At 34.8% G+C, this 26,321-nt stretch overlaps 1 protein-coding gene across 1 annotated transcript in view; it reads right to left on the bottom strand.

Moving 5' to 3' along the window:
• The window catches only part of LOC142345121 (uncharacterized), a 143,318-nt gene that overhangs the window by 77,888 nt on the left and 39,109 nt on the right, over positions 1 to 26,321 (bottom strand). The window contains exons 4-5 of the mRNA XM_075397208.1: positions 4,872 to 4,919; positions 4,395 to 4,564 (exon numbers count right to left, since the gene is read on the bottom strand). Coding sequence (XP_075253323.1) covers positions 4,395 to 4,564; positions 4,872 to 4,919 — 218 coding nt within the window. The remainder of the gene's footprint in view (positions 1 to 4,394; positions 4,565 to 4,871; positions 4,920 to 26,321) is intronic.

Consider the following 26,321-nt stretch of genomic DNA (forward strand, 5'->3'; position numbering starts at 1 on the left):
GACTCCCGATACCTAATAACAAAGTCTTTATTCAATGTATATTGAGTACCATAGAAAAAGATTGAGGGATATTAAAGAAACCCTTACCCACCCTATACTACGGAACGAACAATAAAGCAAACCAATTATCTACTAGTCCAGGGTAAATTGAGTTAACATACTAGTAATGGGTATTAAAGGCACCCTAACACTCCCCCTAACAATTGATGTCAAATGAAAGCCGATAAGTGACGATGAAGCTATGCGAACCCCCTGATACCTAAAAACAAAGTGCTTAATCAGTGTACAATTAGGGAATATAACGTAGAGAACCATTGAGTAACAGTAAGCTACCCTACACAACTCCCCTACTACTAAACGAGCAATAAAGAAAACTAATTATCTACTAGTCCAGGGTAAATTGAGTTAAAATTCTATTGATGGGTATTAAAGGCACCCTAATCCTCCTCCTAATAGTTGATATGCAAATGATTGTCAATAAGTGACGATGAAGCTATGCGAACCCCTGATACCTAATAGCAAAGTGCTTAATCAATGTACATTGAGGTAATGTATTGTAGAAAACCATTGAGTGACATTAAGCTACCCTACACAACTCCCCTACTACTAAACGAGCAATAAAGAAAACTAATTATCTACTAGTCCAGGGTAAATTGAGTTAACATATTGTTAATGGGTATTAAAGGCACCCTAACTCTCCTCCTAATTATTGATATCCAAATGAAAGCCCATAGGAGACAATAAAGCTATTCGACCCCTGATATATAGTAGCAAAATGCTTAATCAATGCACACTGAGGTAATATATCGTAGAAAAACATTGAGTGACTGTAAGCTACCCAACAAAACTCCCCTAATACTAAACGAACATTAAAGCAAACTAATTATCTACTAGTCCAAGGTAAATTGATTTAACCTGTTATTGATGGATATTAAAGGCACCCTAACCCTCACAATAATACTGTATATCCAATTGAAAGCCATTAAGGGACATGCAAGGTTAATTAAAAATTTGCTGACTCAATGTACATTGAGGCAATATACTACAGAAAACCATTGAGGGGTGATAAATCTACTGAAACCCACCCCAATTGAGTGACCGAAAAGAAAACTTGGAGTGGATACTGGAAATCGCATTAAAAGTCAAAGACGGACATCAACGAATTTCGAGCTTTCCATTCCCGATATCTAATAACACAGTCTTTACACAGTGGACCTTGAATACGATAGACAAACGACTGAGCGACATTAAAGAAACCCCTCCCTCTAAAACTGGAATACCACTACAGCAAACAGTTTATTACCTACTAGTCCAGGATAAATTGAGTTAACAAGCTATTAATGGGTAAAAAAGGCAGCCTTACCCTCCCCCTAATAATTGATATCAAAATGAAAGCCAATAAGTGAAAATGAAGCTATTCGATTCCCCTGATACCTAATAGCAAAGTGCTTAATCAATGTACACTGAGGTAATTTATCATAGAAAATCATTGAATGACAGTAGGCTACCCTACCCAACTCTCCTACTAATAAACGAGCAATAAAGAAAACTAATTATCTACTAGTCCAGTTCAAATTGAGGTAACGTACTCTTGGGGGAAACTAAAGGCACCCTATCCCTCCCATAAAACTGGATATCCAATTGAAAGCCATTAGGGGACATAAAGCTTCCCAAACCCCCCCCCCCCCCATTCCGTACAACTAATCCTTATTCAATGTACAGGAACTTTAAAGCTACCCTAACTCACTCTCTACTACTGAGCGACCAATAAAACAAACATAATAAGTATCTTTTAGTGCAACGTATGATGAGTTAACGTACTACTGACGAAAATTAAACCACCATTAACTTCCCCCTATTACTGGATAATAAACTGAAGTCCATTGAGAGACGTGAAAGCTATCCTAACGCCTCCGGAATAGAATTCAAAAAAAATTTTGATTCAATTCACACTGAGGTAATATACGACCAAAACCCATCCGGGGAGGATAGATCTACCAACCCCCACCCCCTACTTCTGAGTGCTCCAAAAAAACAACTGAGAGTCTACTTTCTCAATTTACATTGAGATAAAGTTCTACAGAATACACCTGAAGGACGTTTAGATAAGAGAACTTAAAATATTTTTCTCGTACACGAGACTGGCACAAAAAGAAGACTGCGGTTGGGATTCCAGCTACGTTTTTCCTTTATTGACAAATGCCGATATCTTTCAGTTCAAAATGAAAAAACTTCTTCTCAAGACAATGACTTATTAATGATTTCAGAAGGTACTGAACAAAAGTGAACGTGAACAGAGTTTGTTCAAAAAGTTCGGAAATAAGATTTCGAGGCGCGACATGAAATCAAAAAATTATAAATTCAAGCTTACCATAAAAACTAAAAAATAAATCAAGATACCTCAAGCGCAGTTATGCAAAAAACATAATTCAGAGCATGGTCGAACACGCAGAGCAATTGGAAGGCGGATACAAATCGTAAAAAATTACTGTTAGATTTAGAAAGGACAAACTCAGATGCAAGATCAAGTACGCACGCAAAAAGGTAACCTCTAATATTTTATAATTTCAGTTGAATGTACAAATTTTTTCATCCCATTTTTCAGGACGCATTTCACTGACGATCTGTCATTCATCAAGACCCCAGTATTATTGCGCTGCAATGTAAAACAAAGATGAAACCCATAAAGAAGTGTCCGTACAAGTCAAAGGCTGAATGTACACCCCATAGACCCAACTGTTATGAGTTAGCATTTCTCTATGTTAAAAAAAATTAAAAGAAAAAACCATTTTTGCCAATAAGAAGGACGCTATAATAAAATTGATTGACATTGTAAGGAAAACTGGGAAAACGCTCGCCAATGGCTCGTATTCATTCTTTCGTTTAAAAGTAAAACAAAATATATCATTGTTTGCTGTAAAAAAATTCAGCAGATCCAGCGAGGCCTTCCATTGTTTGCATTATTTACCTGCAAAAACAACTGTCCGTGAGTGGAGAAGTAACTTGAGAAGTGATTGTTATCAAAGAAAGCGTCAGCTGTTCCGAGAGACATGTCAGCATTTGACAAAATGGGCACGCTTCAAAGACCGGGACAGCTACACGAAAATTTTGGAAGAGAGGAATAAAAACAAAGCATTAAAACGGCGAATTGCAGGCTCCATATTTTTAAAGGATATGCCTCATCTGCGAGAAAAAGTTCATCAGGATCGCAAAAGGAGAAAGGCGAGGAAGACCGAGATGGGAGCTAAATAGTCTTTGCATTTAGTTAAAAATACCTATCTGTAAATGCAATTGTACTATATAATCTGTTAGCCCATCTCATTTAATCTGTTAATGATAAAAATTGGATACTATAGTTCATCTTACAGCGGAGAAAAGGACAAAATACTCTTTCCACAAGCTAAGCGTCATAGTAGAACTATTTGTAGTTATTGTACTTCAATAGTCATCGCACTCATACTCAAATATTAACAACTACACGTGCTCTAAATTTAATTATTAACAATGCGAGCTCTAATTTCCAAAAATTCATGAAAAAAAACGCCAGCTAAAAAAAACCTGTAGAATACTAATACTCCTCTTCGAGTCGTAAAAAGACACACACGTTTACAATAATTGCTATGAACTTCATTCACGAGCAATCAATAACTTTGCTTATATTCAACAAAAATTACGGCAATACACAATGAATGAGAATTAATCAACAAAATTCACATCAATCATTTTCCAACAAGTATGTTACAAATTTCAAATCTAACCAATCAAAAAATTTATATTCGTCCAACTAGTATTTTTAAAGAGTTAAAGAAGAATTATCAATAATTTTGATCAATAAGTTTTTCAGAATTTTTCGCTAAAGAGAATGTTTCAAACGCCTGCTACAAGAACGCTATCAAAACGGTTGACTACATTATAAACATGAAATTTTGTTTTTGTTTGGAAGAAAACATTCTTACATCTAAGACCGAAGATACCAACAATCTCTTTCGTTTACAAACCGAACATATCCAACATCAATTGCGTCCAAAAATGTCAATACCGAATCTCTCTCTTGCGTCCAAAAGCTACAATACCGAATCTATCCTGAGTCCAAAATCGACGATAACGAATTTCAGCTGCGTTCAAAAAGGACTATACCGACGAAACAGAAGTGACCGAAGCTCTCTTATGTTTAAAACCAGGGATACCGACGTTAACTCACCTCGTTTATGCTCGGTGTTCGGGACTATGAACTAGAATTATAATTGGAGTTAAAAATTACCTCAAAAAACATCTTTTAATATTAATTACTACGGCAATGTTTACTTTTAAATTGTGTGTCTAATGTTGTTATTTGAAGCAAGCCAAGTTGTTAATTAAAATTGCAAAATTGTTACATCGACAAGAATTCTAACTTGGAACTTTATAAGTGTGATGTCAGCGTCTGGGTTTGGATGGAAGAGTATATTGTAGCTGCGCATGTCAAGAGGTTCCAACTTGTTCAGCTGGGCCTTTGATTGCTGGCCTTTTAAAAGTCTGATCAGTTTGTGTGAGTTGCCGTCCAGACAATGCTTTGCAGTCGCAACTGAAATAAGGAAATCTTTGTATTTTTCCCATTCATAACTTTCTTTCATAACTTTCCGTCTGCCCCCTGACCCTCCCCCTCCCCCTATATAAATATACCATAATCAGGGGTTATAACTTCGTGGGGAGTCATTATCCAAAACCGGGCCGAGGATTTTCCCCAAAAATAACGGGGAAAAGAGTGTTCAAAAAAACAAATTTACGCCCCTATTTCTCTGATCAGTTAAGGGTGGAAGAGTGTATGTAAGAGAGCAAATTAAAGTAAAATAAAAGTGGAAGAAGGTAGTGAGGATTGATCACCATCTTACCTCTGTCGAACGATATGCGTGCACTTTGTTCATTAACCTTTGCACTAACTACCACGAGCATCATTGTTTCACATTGTTTTTAATCGTTAATGTGTAAGAATGTAATTTTCATTAGTCCACTCCAGATCACACTCTATGCAAAGAGTGTAAAAGAGTGGAGAAAAGAGTGTAAACACACGACACTTCTGCAAAAATCTCTCCTAGCATTAAGAAGGCGCTCATTGTTTTCGTTTTCATTTCTGACTGCGGTTGTTTTTGATTGGTAGTTTTCTGATTAGAAAGTCTCTTTTCAACCATAACCGTGTTAAAAAATGTGATGTTGCTTTCGATAATCTACGGGTAGTAAAGCATCGCTAAAAAGATTGGCAAAAACGAAGAAAGCAAGCAAATGGTGGAAAAATGACGAAACATGTTTAGACAGTTGAAGTAGAACAGACATTTAGCAACGAAAAATATGAGTTTTTTTACACCCAACTGTTTTTGTTTAAATTGAAAGTCAGTTTTTGACCCTCGATTGGTGCAACGTTTATTAATAGATGTAACCATGAAGAAAATGAGAACAAATATAGCTGTACAAAACATGAACTGACTAGCGTCCGATGAATTGCTCTCGAACGATAGGCTGGGCGCGATTTAATTGAGGGTTGTAGCCAAGAAAATTTTCTGGGCGCTTAACATCCCACCGGATAGGGGCTCGAATCCACGACATCCAAGATAGCAGTTTGACAACTTAAACACTAAGCTATAACGGTTTTGCTTGAGAATTATAAAGTCATTTGATTCAAAAATTGTTCCAGAACAAAAGTGCAAATATGGTCAAGCAAAAAAATTTGCATAAAATAAGACCAACATTTTCAGAATAATTGTCTCAAGTTTCTATCGAGTAAAAAGTTCTCAATAGTGCTACACAGTTCGGCTGTTGACTCACAGTCTTTAAAGAAGAATGTTATTTTCAGAATATTCAATGAGAAGAACAATCACTGTCAATCAAAAATTTTGTTTAATTCGAACTTTAAATGATAGTCCAGAGTTTGAAACATTCCACGTTAACTACACTTCGATAGTTTCCAGCTGGCACCGTTAGATTATTTTTATGGAAACGATTTGTTAACTCGATTTATGAAAACCTCTCACACCATATTTTGAATAATATGTTACTTCATTCGTGGGTAAAATTTTTACAAGAAAAAAAAGTTGTTAGTGAATAAAAATATTTAACCAATATTTGTGATTTAATGTAATTGGTGAAATATATCAAAAGGGGGTTATACATTTCTCATTTTTAGGTATTTCACAATTTACTGCAATTGAAAGTTGAAATAAAATTTTGACATCACTCACTTGGAACCATCGTGTTGTAAGTCTTCAGTAAATTTTTGGGACAGCTTTACTGAGTTCTCAGCTGATGACCTGGTTTTCCTCAATAAACCAATTTTTTTCTCACTTTTGTGAAATAGAAATTATCCCTTATCAATTATAGGCCAAATTTTACTAACGTAGAAAAATTATTATGTGATCTTGATATTGTATTTACTGTTGCAGGATCCGATTCAAAATCGGAAAATTGGAACCTTAAAATTTTGAAATTACTGAAAATATCTCAAAAATGTTTTTGTGTTTTATTTGCTAACAAAGTTTTCAAAAAGTAAGAAATAAAAACTCAGTTGTTCATGGTATTTTAAGTCAAAGAATACTGCAATTGATCTTTCCACTGGCGAGAAAACTAATTGCTACGCGCTACGAGCTGAGAAGTTCTTTAATAAACAGTCAAAATAAGAAGTTTTTCAAAAAAGAGAATGCCTAGATCCAAAAAATTATTGACCAGTAGGTCTTTTAATGGCTTTGAATAAGATATTTGAGGAATTGCATTTTAAACCCATGCTCAAGTTTTCGAAGACACAATTTTTTGAAGAAACATGCTTGTTTTATAGAGGGCTTTTCAGAGGGCTTTTCAGAGGACATTCAGAGGGCTTTTGATAGTATAAGCCATTCAAAATTTTATGGAAAAACTTTATGAATTTGTCTTTGAGGTCCGAACAAACAGTTACTTACAATTCATTGTAAGTGATAGAACCCAATTTGTTTTTTTTAAAGAAAAGGCCTCAGATTTTTTTAAAATGGACACAATTTTTGCCTTAAAGCTGAATTCTTGGACCAATTTACTTTCCAGTTCTTTTTCATTGATATATGGCAAAAATTGACATCTAGCGACGTAGTTTTTTTGTGAGTGGTCATGATATTTTAAATCAGTTCAAACCTGAGAATGAAAAAACAGTTTTTGAAGATAAAATTTTAGAATAAGAGCAATGGTGGAAGGCTAACAAATGTACTTTGAATCCTTCAAAGTGTAAGTTTTTTCCGCCTGGGAGAACATCCACGTTCTATAAAGTCTCCCAGTTTGAAAATTTTTTGATACTGTTTAATGCTTCTCATATTTAAGGGTTACTATAGAAAAAAAATTTTTCAACGAATTTTGCAAAACTCAACGGAGCCATGTGCCAAGCTCGTAAATATTTCTCTCGCCCAAATTTGATTTAGTTCTATAAATTTCATATCAAATCATTTCTAGAAAACGAATATCTTGTGTATGGTAACTGCGCAAAACTCCAACTAAAAGGAATTGAAGCAATTCAGTAAAGTAATCTTAGAACCATCTTTAATTGTTGCAAGCTGCAACTATTAGAAACATTATGGAAACTCAAGATTTTTTTTATCGTATCAAAACTTAATCTATTTACAAATGAGAAAGGATGTGCCAGAATTTTTTTTTTGAAAATTGGATTAAAACCATTGCCGCTCTGTAAATCAACTTTCTTGGAAAACAGTCCAAGAATCAAAATAATGCGTGCGGAGAATTATCTCACAGAAAGTGGTCTGATTACCAAAGACTTACGGAAAGTTACCAAATAGAACTTGATGTTCACCTAGATCAATTTTTAGCTGTATAGGTAGTTGACAACAGAACGATTTTTGATCTCTTTTGATAACTATAGTTACAATTGCATCATCTTTCACTTTTTCGAGACAGTTTTAACCCCCTATAATGGGTTTTGTTGAAAAGAACTTGAACAGCCCGTATGAAATCCGATTGTAGTGTCTTATCTGTCGCATGTTTTCTTATCTTATTTGTTTTTGCATTTTTTATTAAGGAATCAAAACAAGGAATTGATTAATTAATTTATATCTGACACCTCTGATCAGTATTTTGTGTGGCCACACAACATATTTTTGTGATCTCGAGATCAATTATGATAAAGTTTTCTTGTGTCTTAGCCGATCTCATTAATCAGACCAGTTATCAAACTCACCCTAGTCGAACTCCGACGCTTATCATGCAAGGTCTTGCACGATTCTTGCAAATGACGCTTATCTTGCAAGATCTTGCAAGATTCTTGCAAATGACGCTTATCTTGCAAGATGCAAGATCCGGACGCCTATCTTGCAAGAACCTTGCAAGATCTTGCAAGATAGACGTCGAAAAATGTTCAAGAAAAAAATTGAATTTTAAAGTCCTATTAACTCAAAGATCCTTTTCTCTTATGAGTTCAGACGTCAAAAGGAGCTCTCTGTTCAAAACAGAGAAACTTTCATATCACTTCTGCCTTCAACAAAATATTTGAAAATCTAACTTCAGGAAATATTTTTCAATGATCGTTTCAATGGTTCCTTCTGTTCGCACCAAGTGTGAATCACTTGGTAAGCACTAAAAAGGGTCATAAAAAGCATTCAGAGCGTTCCTGCTTAAGACATATAATGTTATAATCGACTTTTTGTTCCGTAAATGAGACTTTTGTGTGAGTCCATTCACTTTGAATCATTATTAGGTAGCGAGGACACAAAAAACCAAATGTCAGTAATCAATTGAGAGAGATAAAACAGATAGTCCCCCCAATATAGTCAATCATACGTTTTGTGTTACGATAATATAACGTTTTTCAATGGTTAATCATGTACATGGCGAAAAACGGAAACGGTCACTTTTCTCAACCTTCCAATCTCTTGTAAAGTCATCCTATAGCATAATGGCACTCCTACTGAAACTAACACATTGTTTAAGGAAGAAAATTAGGATCGAAAATTTTTTCGCCACAAAAGTATTTTTCTCTCGGGCCTAATCGGAAAGTCTCATATCATCTTTACCGTCGATAACGTGTTTGAAATACTCGTTTCCACAAAAAAAGTTCAATGATCGTTTCAATGGTTCCTTCTGGTCGCACCAAGTGTGAATCACTTGGTAAGGACTAAAAAGGGTCATAAAAAAGCATCCAGAGCGTTCCTGCTTATGATATATAATGTTATAATCGACTTTTTGTTCTGTAAATGAGACTTTTGTGTGAGTCCATTCACTATGAATCAGTAATAAGTAGCGAGGACACAAAAAACCAAATGTCAGTAATCAATTGAGAGAGAACAAACAGATAGTCCCCCCAATATAGTCAATCATACGTTTTGTGTTACGATATTAAAACGATGTTAAACGATATTAAACAATGATTAATCATGTACATGGCGAGAAACGGAAACGGCACTTTTCTCAACCTTCCAATCTCTTGTAAAGTCATCATATAGCATTATGGCACTCCTACTGAATTTAACACACTGTTTAAGGAAGAAAATTAGGGTCGAATATGTTTTCGCCTTAAAATTATTTTTCTGGGGCCTAATCGGAAAGTTTCATATCAACTTTACCGTCGATAACGTGTTTGAAATACTCGTTTCCACAAAAAAAGTTCAATGATCGTTTCAATGGTTCCTTCTGTTCACACCAAGTGTGAATCACTTGGTATGCACTAAAAAGGGTAATAAAAAAGCATCCAGAGCGTTCCTGCTTATGATATATAATGTTATAAGCAACTTTTTGTTCTGTAAATGAGACTTTTGTGTGAGTCCATTCACTTTGAATCATTTATAGGTAGCAAATACACAAAAAACCAAATGTCAGTAATCAATTGAGAGAGAAAAAAACAGATAGTCCACCCTATATAGTCAATCATACGTTTTGTGTTACGATATTATAACGTTTTTCAATGATTAATCATGTACATGGCGAAAAACGGAAACGGTCACTTTTCTCAACCTTCCAATCTCTTGTAAAGTCATCCTATAGCATAATGGCACTCCTACTGAAACTAACACACTGTTTAAGGAAGAAAATTAGGGTCGAAAATTTTTTCGCCTTAAAATTATTTTTCTCTCGGGCCTAATCGGAAAGTTTCATATCAACTTTAGCGTTGATAACGTGTTTGAAATACTCGTTTCCACAAAAAAGTTCAATGATCGTTTCAATGGTTCCTTCTGTTCGCACCAAGTGTGAATCACTTGTTAAGCACTAAAAAGGGTCATAAAAAAGCATCCAGAGCGTTCCTGCTTATGATATATAATGTTATAAGCGACTTTTTGTTCTGTAAATGAGACTTTTGTGTGAGTCCATTCACTTTGAATCATTTATAGGTAGCAAATACACAAAAAACCAAATGTCAGTAATCAATTGAGAGAGAAAAAAACAGATAGTCCACCCTATATAGTCAATCATACGTTTTGTGTTACGATATTATAACGTTTTTCAATGATTAATCATGTACATGGCGAAAAACGGAAACGGTCACTTTTCTCAACCTTCCAATCTCTTGTAAAGTCGTCCTATAGCATAATGGCACTCATACTGAAACTAACACACTGTTTAGGGAAGAAAGTTAGCGTTGAAAATTTTTTCGCCTTAAAATTATTTTTCTCTCGGGCCTAATCGGAAAATTTCATATCAACTTTACCGTCGATAACGTGTTTGAAATACTCGTTTCCACAAAAAAGTTCAATGATCGTTTCAATGGCTCTTTCTGTTCGCACCAAGTGTGAATCACTTGTTAAGCACTAAAAAGGGTCATAAAAAAGCATCCAGAGCGTTCCTGCTTATGATATATAATGTTATAATCGAATTTTTGTTCTGTAAATGAGACTTTTGTGTGAGTCCATTCACTTTGAATCATTTATAGGTAGCAAATACACAAAAAAACCAAATGTCAGTAATCAGTTGAGAGAGAAGAAACAGGTAGTCCCCCCAATATAGTCAATAATACGTTTTGTGTTACGATATTATAACGTTTTTCAATGATTAATCAAGTACATGGCGAAAAACGGAAACGGTCACTTTTCTCAACCTTCCAATCTCTTGTAATGTCATCCTATAGCATAAGGGCACTCCTACTGAAACCAACACACCGCTTAAGGAAGAAAATTAGGGTCGAAAATTTTTTCGCCTTAAAATTATTTTTCTCTCTGGCCTAATCGGAAAGTTTCATATCAACTTTACCGTCGATAACGTGTTTGAAATAATCGTTTCCAGAAAAAAGTTCAATGATCGTTTCAATGGTTCCTTCTGTTCGCACCACGCGTGAATCACTTGGTAAGCACTAAAAAGGGTCATGAAAAAGCATCCAGAGCGTTCCTGCTTATGATATATAATGTTATAATCGACTTTTTGTTCTGTAAATGAGACTTTTGTGTGAGTCCATTCACTTTGAATCATTTATAGGTAGCAAATACACAAAAAACCAAATGTCAGTAATCAATTGAGAGAAAAAACAGTTAGTCCCCCCAATATAGTCAATTATACGTTTTGTGTTACGATATTATAACGTTTTTCAATGATTAATCATGTACATGGCGAAAAACGGAAACGGTCACCATTCTCAACCTTCCAATCTCTTGTAAAGTCATCCTATAGTATAATGGCACTCCTACTGAAACTAAAACACTGTTTAAGGAAGAAAATTAGGGTCAAAAATTTTTTCGCCTTAAAATTTTTTTTCGCGGGCCTAATCGGAAAGTTTCATATCAATTTTACCGTCGATAACGTGTTTGAAATACTCGTTTCCACAAAAAAAGTTCAATGGTCGTTTCAATGGTTCCTTCTGTTCTCACCAAGTGTGAATCACTTGGTAAGCACTAAAAAAGGTCATAAAAAAGCATCCAGAGCGTTCCTGCTCATGATATATAATGTTATAATCGACTTTTTGTTCTGTAAATGAGACTTTCGTGTGAGTCCATTCACTTTGAATCATTTATAGGTAGCAAATACACAAAAACCAAATGTCAGTAATCAATTGAGAGAGAAAAAACAGATAATCCCCCCAATATAGTCAATAATATGTTTTGTGTTACGATATTATAACGTTTTTCAATGATTAATCATGTACATGGAGAAAAACGGAAACGGTCGCTTTTCTCAACCTTCCAATCTCTTGTAAAGTCATCCTATAGCATAATGGCACTCCTACTGAAACTAACACACTGTTTAAGGAAGAAAATTAGGGTCGAAAATTTTTTCGCCTTAAAATTATTTTTCTCGGGCCTAATCGAAATCCCCCCAATGTAGTCAATCATACGTTTTGTGTTACGATATTATAACGTTTTTCAATGAATAATCATGTACATGGCGAAAAACGGAATCGGACACTTTTCTCAACCTTCCAATCTCTTGTAAAATCATCCTATAGCATAATGGCACTCATACTGAAACTAACACACTGTTTAAGGAAGAAAATTAGGGTCGAAAATTTTTTCGCCTTAAAATTATTTTTCTCTCGGGCCTAATCGGAAAGTTTCATATCAACTTTAGCGTTGATAACGTGTTTGAAATACTCGTTTCCACAAAAAAGTTCAATGATCGTTTCAATGGTTCCTTCTGTTCGCACCAAGTGTGAATCACTTGGTAAGCACTAAAAGGGTCATAAAAAAGCATCCAGAGCGTTCCTGCTTATGATATATAAGGTTATAATCGACTTTTTGTTCTGTAAATGAGATTTTGTGTGAGTCCATTCACTTTGAATCATTTATAGGTAGCAAATACACAAAAAACCAAATGTCAGTAATCAATTGAAAGAGAAAAAACAGATAATCCCCCCAATATAGTCAATCATACGTTTTGTGTTACAATATTATAACGTTTTTCAATGATTAATCATGTACATGGAGAAAAACGGAAACGGTCGCTTTTCTCAACCTTCCAATCTCTTGTAAAGTCATCCTATAGCATAATGGCACTCCTACTGAAACTAACACACTGTTTAAGGAAGAAAATTAGGGTCGAAAATTTTTTCGCCTTAAAATTATTTTTCTCGGGCCTAATCGAAATCCCCCCAATGTAGTCAATCATACGTTTTGTGTTACGATATTATAACGTTTTTCAATGAATAATCATGTACATGGCGAAAAACGGAATCGGACACTTTTCTCAACCTTCCAATCTCTTGTAAAGTCATCCTATAGCATAATGGCACTCATACTGAAACTAACACACTGTTTAAGGAAGAAAATTAGGGTCGAAAATTTTTTCGCCTTAAAATTATTTTTCTCTCGGGCCTAATCGGAAAGTTTCATATCAACTTTAGCGTTGATAACGTGTTTGAAATACTCGTTTCCACAAAAAAGTTCAATGATCGTTTCAATGGTTCCTTCTGTTCGCACCAAGTGTGAATCACTTGTTAAGCACTAAAAAGGGTCATAAAAAAGCATCCAGAGCGTTCCTGCTTATGATATATAATGTTATAAGCGACTTTTTGTTCTGTAAATGAGACTTTTGTGTGAGTCCATTCACTTTGAATCATTTATAGGTAGCAAATACACAAAAAACCAAATGTCAGTAATCAATTGAAAGAGAAAAAACAGATAATCCCCCCAATATAGTCAATCATACGTTTTGTGTTACAATATTATAACGTTTTTCAATGATTAATCATGTACATGGCGAAAAACGGAAACGGTCACTTTTCTCAACTTTCCAATCTCTTGTAAAGTCGTCCTATAGCATAATGGCACTCCTACTGAAACTAACACACTGTTTAGGGAAGAAAGTTAGCGTTGAAATTTTTTTCGCCTTAAAATTATTTTTCTCTCGGGCCTAATCGGAAAATTTCATATCAACTTTACCGTCGATAACGTGTTTGAAATACTCGTTTCCACAAAAAAGTTCAATGATCGTTTCAATGGCTCTTTCTGTTCGCACCAAGTGTGAATCACTTGGTAAGCACTAAAAAAGGGTCATAAAAAAGCATCCAGAGCGTTCCTGCTTATGATATATAATGTTATAATCGACTTTTTGTTCTGTAAATGAGACTTTTGTGTGAGTCCATTCACTTTGAATCATTTATAGGTAGCAAATACACAAAAAAACCAAATGTCAGTAATCAGTTGAGAGAGAAAAAACAGGTAGTCCCCCCAATATAGTCATTAATACGTTTTGTGTTACGATACTATAACGTTTTTCAATGATTAATCAAGTACATGGCGAAAAACGGAAACGGTCACTTTTCTCAACCTTCCAATCTCTTGTAATGTCATCCTATAGCATAAGGGCACTCCAACTGAAACTAACACACCGCTTAAGGAAGAAAATTAGGGTCGAAAATTTTTTCGCCTTAAAATTATTTTTCTCTCGGGCCTAATCGGAAAGTTTCATTTCAACTTTACCGTCGATAACGTGTTTGAAATAATCGTTTCCAGAAAAAAGTTCAATGATCGTTTCAATGGTTCCTTCTGTTCGCACCACGCGTGAATCACTTGGTAAGCACTAAAAAGGGTCATAAAAAACATCCAGAGCGTTCCTGCTTATGATATATAATGTTATAATCGACTTTTTGTTCTGTAAATGAGACTTTTGTGTGGGTCCATTCACTTTGAATCATTTATAGGTAGCAAATACACAAAAAACCAAATGTCAGTAATCAATTGAGAGAAAAAACAGGTAGTCCCCCCAATATAGTCAATCATACGTTTTGTGTTACGATATTATAACGTTTTTCAATGATTAATCATTTACATGGCGAAAAACGGAAACGGTCACCATTCTCAACCTTCCAATCTCTTGTAAAGTCATCCTATAGTATAATGGCACTCCTACTGAAACTAAAACACTGTTTAAGGAAGAAAAGTAGCGTCGAAAATTTTTTCGCCTTAAAATTATTTCTGGCGGGCCTAATCGGAAAGTTTCAAATCAACTTTACCGTCGATAACGTGTTTGAAATACTCGTTTCCACAAAAAAAGTTCAATGGTCGTTTCAATGGTTCCTTCTGTTCTCACCAATTGTGAATCACTTGGTAAGCACTAAAAAAGGTCATTAAAAAGCATCCAGAGCGTTCCTGCTCATGATAAATAATGTTATAATCGACTTTTTGTTCTGTAAATGAGACTTTTGTGTGAGTCCATTCACTTTGAATCATTTATAGGTAGCAAATACACAAAAAACCCAATGTCAGTAATCAATTGAGAGAGAAAAAACAGATAATCCCCCCAATATAGTCAATAATATGTTTTGTGTTACGATATTATAACGTTTTTCAATGATTAATCATGTACATGGAGAAAAACGGAAACGGTCATTTTTCTCAACCTTCCAATCTCTTGTAAAGTCATCCTATAGCATAATGGCACTCCTACTGAAACTAGCACACTGTTTAAGGAAGAAAATTAGGGTCGAAAATTTTTTCGCCTTAAAATTATTTTTCTCGGGCCTAATCGAAATCCCCCCAATATAGTCAATCATACGTTTTGTGTTACGATATTATAACGTTTTTCAATGAATAATCATGTACATGGCGAAAAACGGAAACGGACACTTTTCTCAACCTTCCAATCTCTTGTAAAGTCATCCTATAGCATAATGGCACTCCTACTGAAACTAACACACTGTTTAAGGAAGAAAATTAGGGTCGAAAATTTTTTCGCCTTAAAATTATTTTTCTCTCGGGCCTAATCGGAAAGTTTAGCGTCGATAAATTGTTTGAAATACTCGTTTCCACAAAAAAGTTCAATGACCGTTTCAATGGTTCCCTCAATTCGCACCAAGTGTGAATCACTTGGTAAGCACTAAAAAGGGTCATAAAAAAGCATCCAGAGCGTTCCTGCTTATGATATATAAGGTTATAATCGAATTTTTGTTCTGTAAATGAGATTTTGTGTGAGTCCATTCACTTTGAATCATTTATAGGTAGCAAATACACAAAAAACCAAATGTCAGTAATCAATTGAAAGAGAAAAAACAGATAATCCACCCAATATAGTCAATCATACGTTTTGTGTTACGATATTATAACGTTTTTCAATGATTAATCATGTACATGGCGAAAAACGGAAACGGTCACTTTTCTCAACCATCCAATCCCTTGTAAAGTCATCCTATAGCATAACTGCACTGCTACAGAAACTGTCACACAGTTTAAGGAAGAAAACTAGGGTCCATATTTTTTTAGCCTTAAAATTATCTTTCTCGGGCCTAATCGGAAAGTTTCATATCAACTTTACCGTCGATAACGTGTTTGAAATACTCGTTTCCACAAAAAAGTTCAATGATCGTTTCAATGGGTCATTCTGTTTAATCCAAATGTGAATCACCTGGTAAGCACTAAAAAGGGTCATAAAAAAGCATTCAGAGCGTTCCTGCTTATGATATATAATGTTATAATCGACTTTTTGTTCTGTAAATGAGACTTTTCTGTGAGTCCATTCACTTTGAATCATTTATAGGTAGCAAATACACAAAAAACCAAATGTCAGTAATCAATTGAAAGAGAAAAAACAGATAATCCCCCCAATATAGTCAATCATACGTTTTGTGTTACGATATTATAACGTTTTTCAATGAATAATCATGTACATGGCGAAAAACGGAAACGGACACTTTTCTCAACCTTCCAATCTCTTGTAAAGTCATCCTATAGCATAATGGCACTCCTACTGAAACTAACACACTGTTTAAGGAAGAAAATTAGGGTCGAAAATTTTTTCGCCTTAAAATTATTTTTCTCTCGGGCCTAATCGGAAAGTTTAGCGTCGATAAATTGTTTGAAATACTCGTTTCCACAAAAAAGTTCAATGACCGTTTCAATGGTTCCCTCAATTCGCACCAAGTGTGAATCACTTGGTAAGCACTAAAAAGGGTCATAAAAAAGCATCCAGAGCGTTCCTGCTTATGATATATAAGGTTATAATCGAATTTTTGTTCTGTAAATGAGATTTTGTGTGAGTCCATTCACTTTGAATCATTTATAGGTAGCAAATACACAAAAAACCAAATGTCAGTAATCAATTGAAAGAGAAAAAACAGATAATCCACCCAATATAGTCAATCATACGTTTTGTGTTACGATATTATAACGTTTTTCAATGATTAATCATGTACATGGCGAAAAACGGAAACGGTCACTTTTCTCAACCATCCAATCCCTTGTAAAGTCATCCTATAGCATAACTGCACTGCTACAGAAACTGTCACACAGTTTAAGGAAGAAAACTAGGGTCCATATTTTTTTAGCCTTAAAATTATCTTTCTCGGGCCTAATCGGAAAGTTTCATATCAACTTTACCGTCGATAACGTGTTTGAAATACTCGTTTCCACAAAAAAGTTCAATGATCGTTTCAATGGGTCATTCTGTTTAATCCAAATGTGAATCACCTGGTAAGCACTAAAAAGGGTCATAAAAAAGCATTCAGAGCGTTCCTGCTTATGATATATAATGTTATAATCGACTTTTTGTTCTGTAAATGAGACTTTTCTGTGAGTCCATTCACTTTGAATCCTTAATAGGTAACAAGGAGACAAAAAACCAAATGTCAGTAATCAACTGAGAGAGAAAAAAAACAGATGGTCTCCCCAATATAGTCAATCATTCGTTTTGTGTTACGATAACATAACGTTTTTCATTGATTAAACATGTACCTGGCGAAAAACGTAAACGGTCACTTTTCTCAACCTTCCAATCCCTTGTAAAGTCATACTATAGCATAACTGCACTCCTACTGAAACTGTCACACTGTTTAAGGAAGAAAAATAGGGTCCAAATTTTTTTCGCCTGAAAATTATTTTCCTCTCGGGCCTAATCGGAAAGTTTCATATCAACTTTACCGTCGATAACGTGTTTGAAATACTCGTTTCCACAAAAATGTTCAATGATCGTTTCAATGGTTCATTCTGTTTGCACCAAGTGTGAATCACTTAGTAAGCACTAAAAAGGGTCATAAAAAAGCATCCAGAGCGTTCCTGCTTATGATATATAATGTTATAATCGACTTTTTGTTCTGTAAATGAGACTTTTCTGTAAGTCCATTCATTTTGAATCATTAATAGGTAGCAAGGACACAAAAAACCAAATGTCAGTAATCAATTGAGAGAGAAAAAACAGATAGTCCCCCTAATATAGTCAATCATACGTTTTGTGTTACGATAATATAACGTTTTTCAATGATTAATCATGTACCTGGCGAAAAACGTAAACGGTCACTTTTCTCAACCTTTCAATCCCTTGTAAAGTCATACTATAGCATAACTGCACTCCTACTGAAGTTGTCACACTGTTTAAGGAAGAAAAATAGGGTCCAAATTTTTTTCGCCTGAAAATTATTTTTCTCTCGGGCCTAATCGGAAAGTTTCATATCAACTTTACTGTCGATAACGTGTTTGAAATACTCGTTTCCACAAAAACAGTTCAATGATCGTTTCAATGGTTCATTCTGTTTGCACCAAATGTGAATCACTTAGTAAGCACTAAAAAGGGTCATAAAAAAGCATCCAGAGCGTTCCTGCTTATGATATATAATGTTATAATCGACTTTTTGTTCTGTAAATGAGACTTTTCTGTGAGTCCATTCACTTTGAATCATTAATAGGTAGCAAGGACACAAAAAACCAAATGTCAGTAATCAATTGAGAGAGAAAAAACAGATAATCCCCCCAATATAGTCAATAATATGTTTTGTGTTACGATAATATAACGTTTCTCAATGATTAATCATGTACCTGGCGAAAAACGTAAACGGTCACTTTTCTCAACCTTCCAATCCCTTGTAAAGTCATACTATAGCATAACTGCACTCCTACTAAAACTGTCACACTGTTTAAGGAAGAAAAATAGGGTCCAAATTTTTTTCGCCTGAAAATTATTTTCTCTCGGGCCTAATCGGAAAGTTTCATATCAACTTTACCGTCGATAACGTGTTTGAAATACTCGTTTCCACAAAAAAAGTTCAATGATCGTTTCAATGGTTCATTCTGTTTGCACCAAGTGTGAATCACTTAGTAAGCACTAAAAAGGGTCATAAAAAAGCATCCAGAGCGTTCCTGCTTATGATATATAATGTTATAATCGACTTTTTGTTCTGTAAATGAGACTTTTCTGTGAGTCCATTCACTTTGAATCATTAATAGGTAGCAAGGACACAAAAAAACCAAATGTCAGTAATCAATTGAGAGAGAAAAAACAGATAGTTCACCCAATATATTCAATCATACGTTTTGTGTTACGATAATATAACGTTTTTCAATGATTAATCATGTACATGGCGAAAAACGGAAACGGTCAGTTTTCTCAACCTTCCAATCCCTTGTAAAGTCATACTATAGCATAACTGCACTCCCACTGAAACTTTCACACAGTTTAAGGAAGAAAAATAGGGTCCGAATTTTTTTTTGCCTTAAAATTATTTTTTCTCTCGGGCCTAATCGGAAAGTTTCATATCAACTTTACCGTCGATAACGTGTTTGAAATACTCGTTTCCACAAAAAAAGTTCAATGATCGTTTCAATGGTTCATTCTGTTTGCACCAAGTGTGAATCACTTGGTAAGCACTAAAAAGGATCATAAAAAAGCATCCAAAGCGTTCCTGCTTATGATATATAACGTTATAATCGACTTTTTGTTCTCTAAATGAGACTTTTCTGTGAGTCCATTCACTTTGAATCATTAATAGGCAGCAAGAACCCTAAAAACGAAATGTCAGTAATTATTTTTCTCGGGCCTAATCGGAAAGTTTCATATCAACTTTACCCTCGATAACGTGTTTGAAATACTCGTTTCCACAAGAAACGTTCAATGATCGTTTCAATGGTTCCTTGTGTTCGCACCAAGTGTGAATCACGTGGTAAGCACTAAAAAGGATCATAAAAAAGCATCCAAAGCGTTCATGCTTATGATATATAACGTTATAATCGACTTTTTGTTCTCTAAATGAGACTTTTCTGTGAGTCCATTCACTTTGAATCATTAATAGGCAGCAAGAACCCTAAAAACGAAATGTCAGTAATCAATTGAGAGAGAAAAAACAGATAGTCTCCCCAATATAGTCAATCATTCGTTTTGTGTTACGACAATATAACGTTTTTCAATGATTAAACATGTACGTGGCGAAAAACGTAAACGGTCACTTTTCTCAAACTTCCAATCTCTTGTAAAGTCATCCTATAGCATAATGGCACTCCTACTGAAACTGTCACACAGTTTAAAGAAGAAACATAGGGACTAAATTTTTTTTGCCTTAAAATTATTTTTCTCGGGCCTAATCGGAAAGTTTCATATCAACTTTACCCTCGATAACGTGTTTGAAATACTCGTTTCCACAAAAAACGTTCAATGATCGTTTCAATGGTTCCTTCTTTTCGCACCAAGTGTGAATCACGTGGTAAGCACTAAAAAGGATCATAAAAAAGCATCCAAAGCGTTCATGCTTATGATATATAACGTTATAATCGACTTTTTGTTCTCTAAATGAGACTTTTCTGTGAGTCCATTCACTTTGAATCATTAATAGGCAGCAAGAACCCTAAAAACGAAATGTCAGTAATCAATTGAGAGAGAAAAAACAGATAGTCTCCCCAATATAGTCAATCATTCGTTTTGTGTTACGACAATATAACGTTTTTCAATGATTAAACATGTACGTGGCGAAAAACGTAAACGGTCACTTTTCTCAAACTTCCAATCTCTTGTAAAGTCATCCTATAGCATAATGGCACTCCTACTGAAACTGTCACACAGTTTAAAGAAGAAACATAGGGACTAAATTTTTTTTGCCTTAAAATTATTTTTCTCGGGCCTAATCGGAAAGTTTCATATCAACTTTACCCTCGATAACGTGTTTGAAATACTCGTTTCCACAAAAAACGTTCAATGATCGTTTCAATGGTTCCTTCTTTTCGCACCAAGTGTGAATCACGTGGTAAGCACTAAAAAGGATCATAAAAAAGCATCCAAAGCGTTCATGCTTATGATATATAACGTTATAATCGACTTTTTGTTCTCTAAATGAGACTTTTCTGTGAGTCCATTCACTTTGAATCATTAATAGGCAGCAAGAACCCTAAAAACGAAATGTCAGTAATCAATTGAGAGAGAAAAAACAGATAGTCTCCCCAATATAGTCAAACTTGGTGCGTTTATGTTGCTCGTTCAAAAAAATTCCTCGTCTGTGTATGTTTGAACGCACCATACCCCCTGTGTGCGTTCAAAAACGGTCTGCGTCATAAACGAGCACAAACGATAACCTCGACCTGGGATAGTTACAATTGCATCATCTTTCACTTTTTCGAGACAGTTTTAACCTCCTATAATGGGTTTTGTTGAAAAGAACTTGAACAGCCCGTATGAAATCCGATTGTAGTGTCTTATCTGTCGCATGTTTTCTTATCTTATTTGTTTTTGCATTTTTTATTAAGGAATCAAAACAAGGAATTGATTAATTAATTTATATCTGACACCTCTGATCAGTATTTTGTGTGGCCACACAACATATTTTTGTGATCTCGAGATCAATTATGATAAAGTTTTCTTGTGTCTTAGCCGATCTCATTAATCAGACCAGTTATCAAACTCACCCTAGTCGAACTCCGACGCTTATCATGCAAGGTCTTGCACGATTCTTGCAAATGACGCTTATCTTGCAAGATCTTGCAAGATTCTTGCAAATGACGCTTATCTTGCAAGATGCAAGATCCCGACGCCTATCTTGCAAGAACCTTGCAAGATCTTGCAAGATAGACGTCGAAAAATGTTCAAGAAAAAAATTGAATTTTAAAGTCCTATTAACTCAAAGATCCTTTTCTCTTATGAGTTCAGACGTCAAAAGGAGCTCTCTGTTCAAAACAGAGAAACTTTCATATCACTTCTGCCTTCAACAAAATATTTGAAAATCTAACTTCAGGAAATATTTTTCAATGATCGTTTCAATGGTTCCTTCTGTTCGCACCAAGTGTGAATCACTTGGTAAGCACTAAAGGGTCATAAAAAGCATTCAGAGCGTTCCTGCTTAAGACATATAATGTTATAATCGACTTTTTGTTCCGTAAATGAGACTTTTGTGTGAGTCCATTCACTTTGAATCATTAATAGGTAGCGAGGACACAAAAAACCAAATGTCATTAATCAATTGAGAGAGATAAAACAGATAGTCCCCCCAATATAGTCAATCATACGTTTTGTGTTACGATAATATAACGTTTTTCAATGGTTAATCATGTACATGGCGAAAAACGGAAACGGTCACTTTTCTCAACCTTCCAATATCTTGTAAAGTCATCCTATAGCATAATGGCACTCCTACTGAAACTAACACATTGTTTAAGGAAGAAAATTAGGATCGAAAATTTTTTCGCCACAAAAGTATTTTTCTCTCGGGCCTAATCGGAAAGTTTCATATCATCTTTACCGTCGATAACGTGTTTGAAATACTCGTTTCCACAAAAAAAGTTCAATGATCGTTTCAATGGTTCCTTCTGGTCGCACCAAGTGTGAATCACTTGGTAAGGACTAAAAAGGGTCATAAAAAAGCATCCAGAGCGTTCCTGCTTATGATATATAATGTTATAATCGACTTTTTGTTCTGTAAATGAGACTTTTGTGTGAGTCCATTCACTATGAATCATTAATAAGTAGCGAGGACACAAAAAACCAAATGTCATTAATCAATTGAGAGAGAAAAAACAGATAGTCCCCCCAATATAGTCAATCATACGTTTTGTGTTACGATATTAAAACGATGTTAAACGATATTAAACAATGATTAATCATGTACATGGCGAGAAACGGAAACGGCACCTTTCTCAACCTTCCAATCTCTTGTAAAGTCATCCTATAGCATTATGGCACTCCTACTGAATTTAACACACTGTTTAAGGAAGAAAATTAGGGTCGAATATGTTTTCGCCTTAAAAATATTTTTCTCGGTCCTAATCGGAAAGTTTCATATCAACTTTACCGTCGATAACGTGTTTGAAATACTCGTTTCCACAAAAAAAGTTCAATGATCGTTTCAATGGTTCCTTCTGTTCACACCAAGTGTGAATCACTTGGTATGCACTAAAAAGGGTCATAAAAAAGCATCCAGAGCGTTCCTGCTTATGATATATAATGTTATAAGCGACTTTTTGTTCTGTAAATGAGACTTTTGTGTGAGTCCATTCACTTTGAATCATTTATAGGTAGCAAATACACAAAAAACCAAATGTCAGTAATCAATTGAGAGAGAAAAAAACAGATAGTCCACCCTATATAGTCAATCATACGTTTTGTGTTACGATATTATAACGTTTTTCAATGATTAATCATGTACATGGCGAAAAACGGAAACGGTCACTTTTCTCAACCTTCCAATCTCTTGTAAAGTCGTCCTATAGCATAATGGCACTCATACTGAAACTAACACACTGTTTAGGGAAGAAAGTTAGCGTTGAAAATTTTTTCGCCTTAAAATTATTTTTCTCTCGGGCCTAATCGGAAAATTTCATATCAACTTTACCGTCGATAACGTGTTTGAAATACTCGTTTCCACAAAAAAGTTCAATGATCGTTTCAATGGCTCTTTCTGTTTGCACCAAGTGTGAATCACTTGGTAAGCACTAAAAAGGGTCATAAAAAAGCATCCAGAGCGTTCCTGTTTATGATATATGTTATAAGCGACTTTTTGTTCTGTAAATGAGACTTTTGTGTGAGTCCATTCACTTTGAATCATTTATAGGTAGCAAATACACAAAAAACCAAATGTCAGTAATCAATTGAGAGAGAAAAAAACAGATAGTCCACCCTATATAGTCAATCATACGTTTTGTGTTACGATATTATAACGTTTTTCTATGATTAATCATGTACATGGCGAAAAACGGAAACGGTCACTTTTCTCAACCTTCCAATCTCTTGTAAAGTCGTCCTATAGCATAATGGCACTCATACTGAAACTAACACACTGTTTAGGGAAGAAAGTTAGCGTTGAAAATTTTTTCGCCTTAAAATTATTTTTCTCTCGGGCCTAATCGGAAAATTTCATATCAACTTTACCGTCGATAACGTGTTTGAAATACTCGTTTCCACAAAAAAGTTCAATGATCGTTTCAATGGCTCTTTCTGTTCGCACCAAGTGTGAATCACTTGGTAAGCACTAAAAAGGGTCATAAAAAAGCATCCAGAGCGTTCCTGCTTATGATATATAATGTTATAATCGACTTTTTGTTCTGTAAATGAGACTTTTGTGTGAGTCCTTTTACTTTGAATCATTTATAGGTAGCAAATACACAAAAAAACCAAATGTCAGTAATCAGTTGAGAGAGAAGAAACAGGTAGTCCCCCAATATAGTCAATAATACGTTTTGTGTTACGATATTATAACGTTTTTCAATGATTAATCAAGTACATGGCGAAAAACGGAAACGGTCACTTTTCTCAACCTTCCAATCTCTTGTAATGTCATCCTATAGCATAAGGGCACTCCTACTGAAACTAACACACCGCTTAAGGAAGAAAATTAGAATCGAAAATTTTTTCGCCTTAAAATTATTTTTCTCTCTGGCCTAATCGGAAAGTTTCATATCAACTTTACCGTCGATAACGTGTTTGAAATAATCGTTTCCAGAAAAAAGTTCAATGATCGTTTCAATGGTTCCTTCTGTTCGCACCACGCGTGAATCACTTGGTAAGCACTAAAAAGGGTCATGAAAAAGCATCCAGAGCGTTCCTGCTTATGATATATAATGTTATAATCGACTTTTTGTTCTGTAAATGAGACTTTTGTGTGAGTCCATTCACTTTGAATCATTTATAGGTAGCAAATACACAAAAAACCAAATGTCAGTAATCAATTGAGAGAAAAAACAGGTAGTCCCCCCAATATAGTCAATTATACGTTTTGTGTTACGATATTATAACGTTTTTCAATGATTAATCAAGTACATGGCGAAAAACGGAAACGGTCACTTTTCTCAACCTTCCAATCTCTTGTAATGTCATCCTATAGCATAAGGGCACTCCTACTGAAACTAACACACCGCTTAAGGAAGAAAATTAGAATCGAAAATTTTTTCGCCTTAAAATTTTTTTTCGCGGGCCTAATCGGAAAGTTTCATATCAACTTTACCGTCGATAACGTGTTTGAAATACTCGTTTCCACAAAAAAAGTTCAATGGTCGTTTCAATGGTTCCTTCTGTTCTCACCAAGTGTGAATCACTTGGTAAGCACCAAAAAAGGTCATAAAAAAGCATCCAGAGCGTTCCTGCTCATGATATATAATGTTATAATCGACTTTTTGTTCTGTGAATGAGACTTTCGTGTGAGTCCATTCACTTTGAATCATTTATAGGTAGCAAATACACAAAAAACCAAATGTCAGTAATCAATTGAGAGAGAAAAAACAGATAATCCCCCCAATATAGTCAATAATATGTTTTGTGTTACGATATTATAACGTTTTTCAATGATTAATCATGTACATGGAGAAAAACGGAAACAGTCGCTTTTCTCAACCTTCCAATCTTTTGTAAAGTCATCCTATAGCATAATGGCACTCCTACTGAAACTAACACACTGTTTAAGGAAGAAAATTAGGGTCGAAAATTTTTTCGCCTTAAAATTATTTTTCTCGGGCCTAATCGAAATCCCCCCAGTGTAGTCAATCATACGTTTTGTGTTACGATATTATAACATTTTTCAATGAATAATCATGTACATGGCGAAAAACGGAATCGGACACTTTTCTCAACCTTCCAATCTCTTGTAAAGTCATCCTATAGCATAATGGCACTCCTACTGAAACTAACACACTGTTTAAGGAAGAAAATTAGGGTCGAAAATTTTTTCGCCTTAAAATTATTTTTCTCTCGGGCCTAATCGGAAAGTTTCATATCAACTTTAGCGTTGATAACGTGTTTGAAATACTCGTTTCCACAAAAAAAGTTCAATGATCGTTTCAATGGTTCCTTCTGTTCGCACCAAGTGTGAATCACTTGGTGAGCACTAAAAAGGGTCATAAAAAAGCATCCAGAGCGTTCCTGCTTATGATATATAAGGTTATAATCGACTTTTTGTTCTGTAAATGAGATTTTGTGTGAGTCCATTCACTTTGAATCATTTATAGGTAGCAAATACACAAAAAACCAAATGTCAGTAATCAATTGAAAGAGAAAAAACAGATAATCCCCCCAATATAGTCAATCATACGTTTTGTGTTACAATATTATAACGTTTTTCAATGATTAATCATGTACATGGCGAAAAACGGAATCGGTCACTTTTCTCAACTTTCCAATCTCTTGTAAAGTCGTCCTATAGCATAATGGCACTCCTACTGAAACTAACACACTGTTTAGGGAAGAAAGTTAGCGTTGAAATTTTTTTCGCCTTAAAATTATTTTTCTCTCGGGCC

Source organism: Convolutriloba macropyga, chromosome 8 (assembly GCF_964194025.1).
Source record: "Convolutriloba macropyga chromosome 8, txConMacr16.3, whole genome shotgun sequence".
NCBI lineage: Eukaryota > Metazoa > Xenacoelomorpha > Acoela > Convolutidae > Convolutriloba > Convolutriloba macropyga.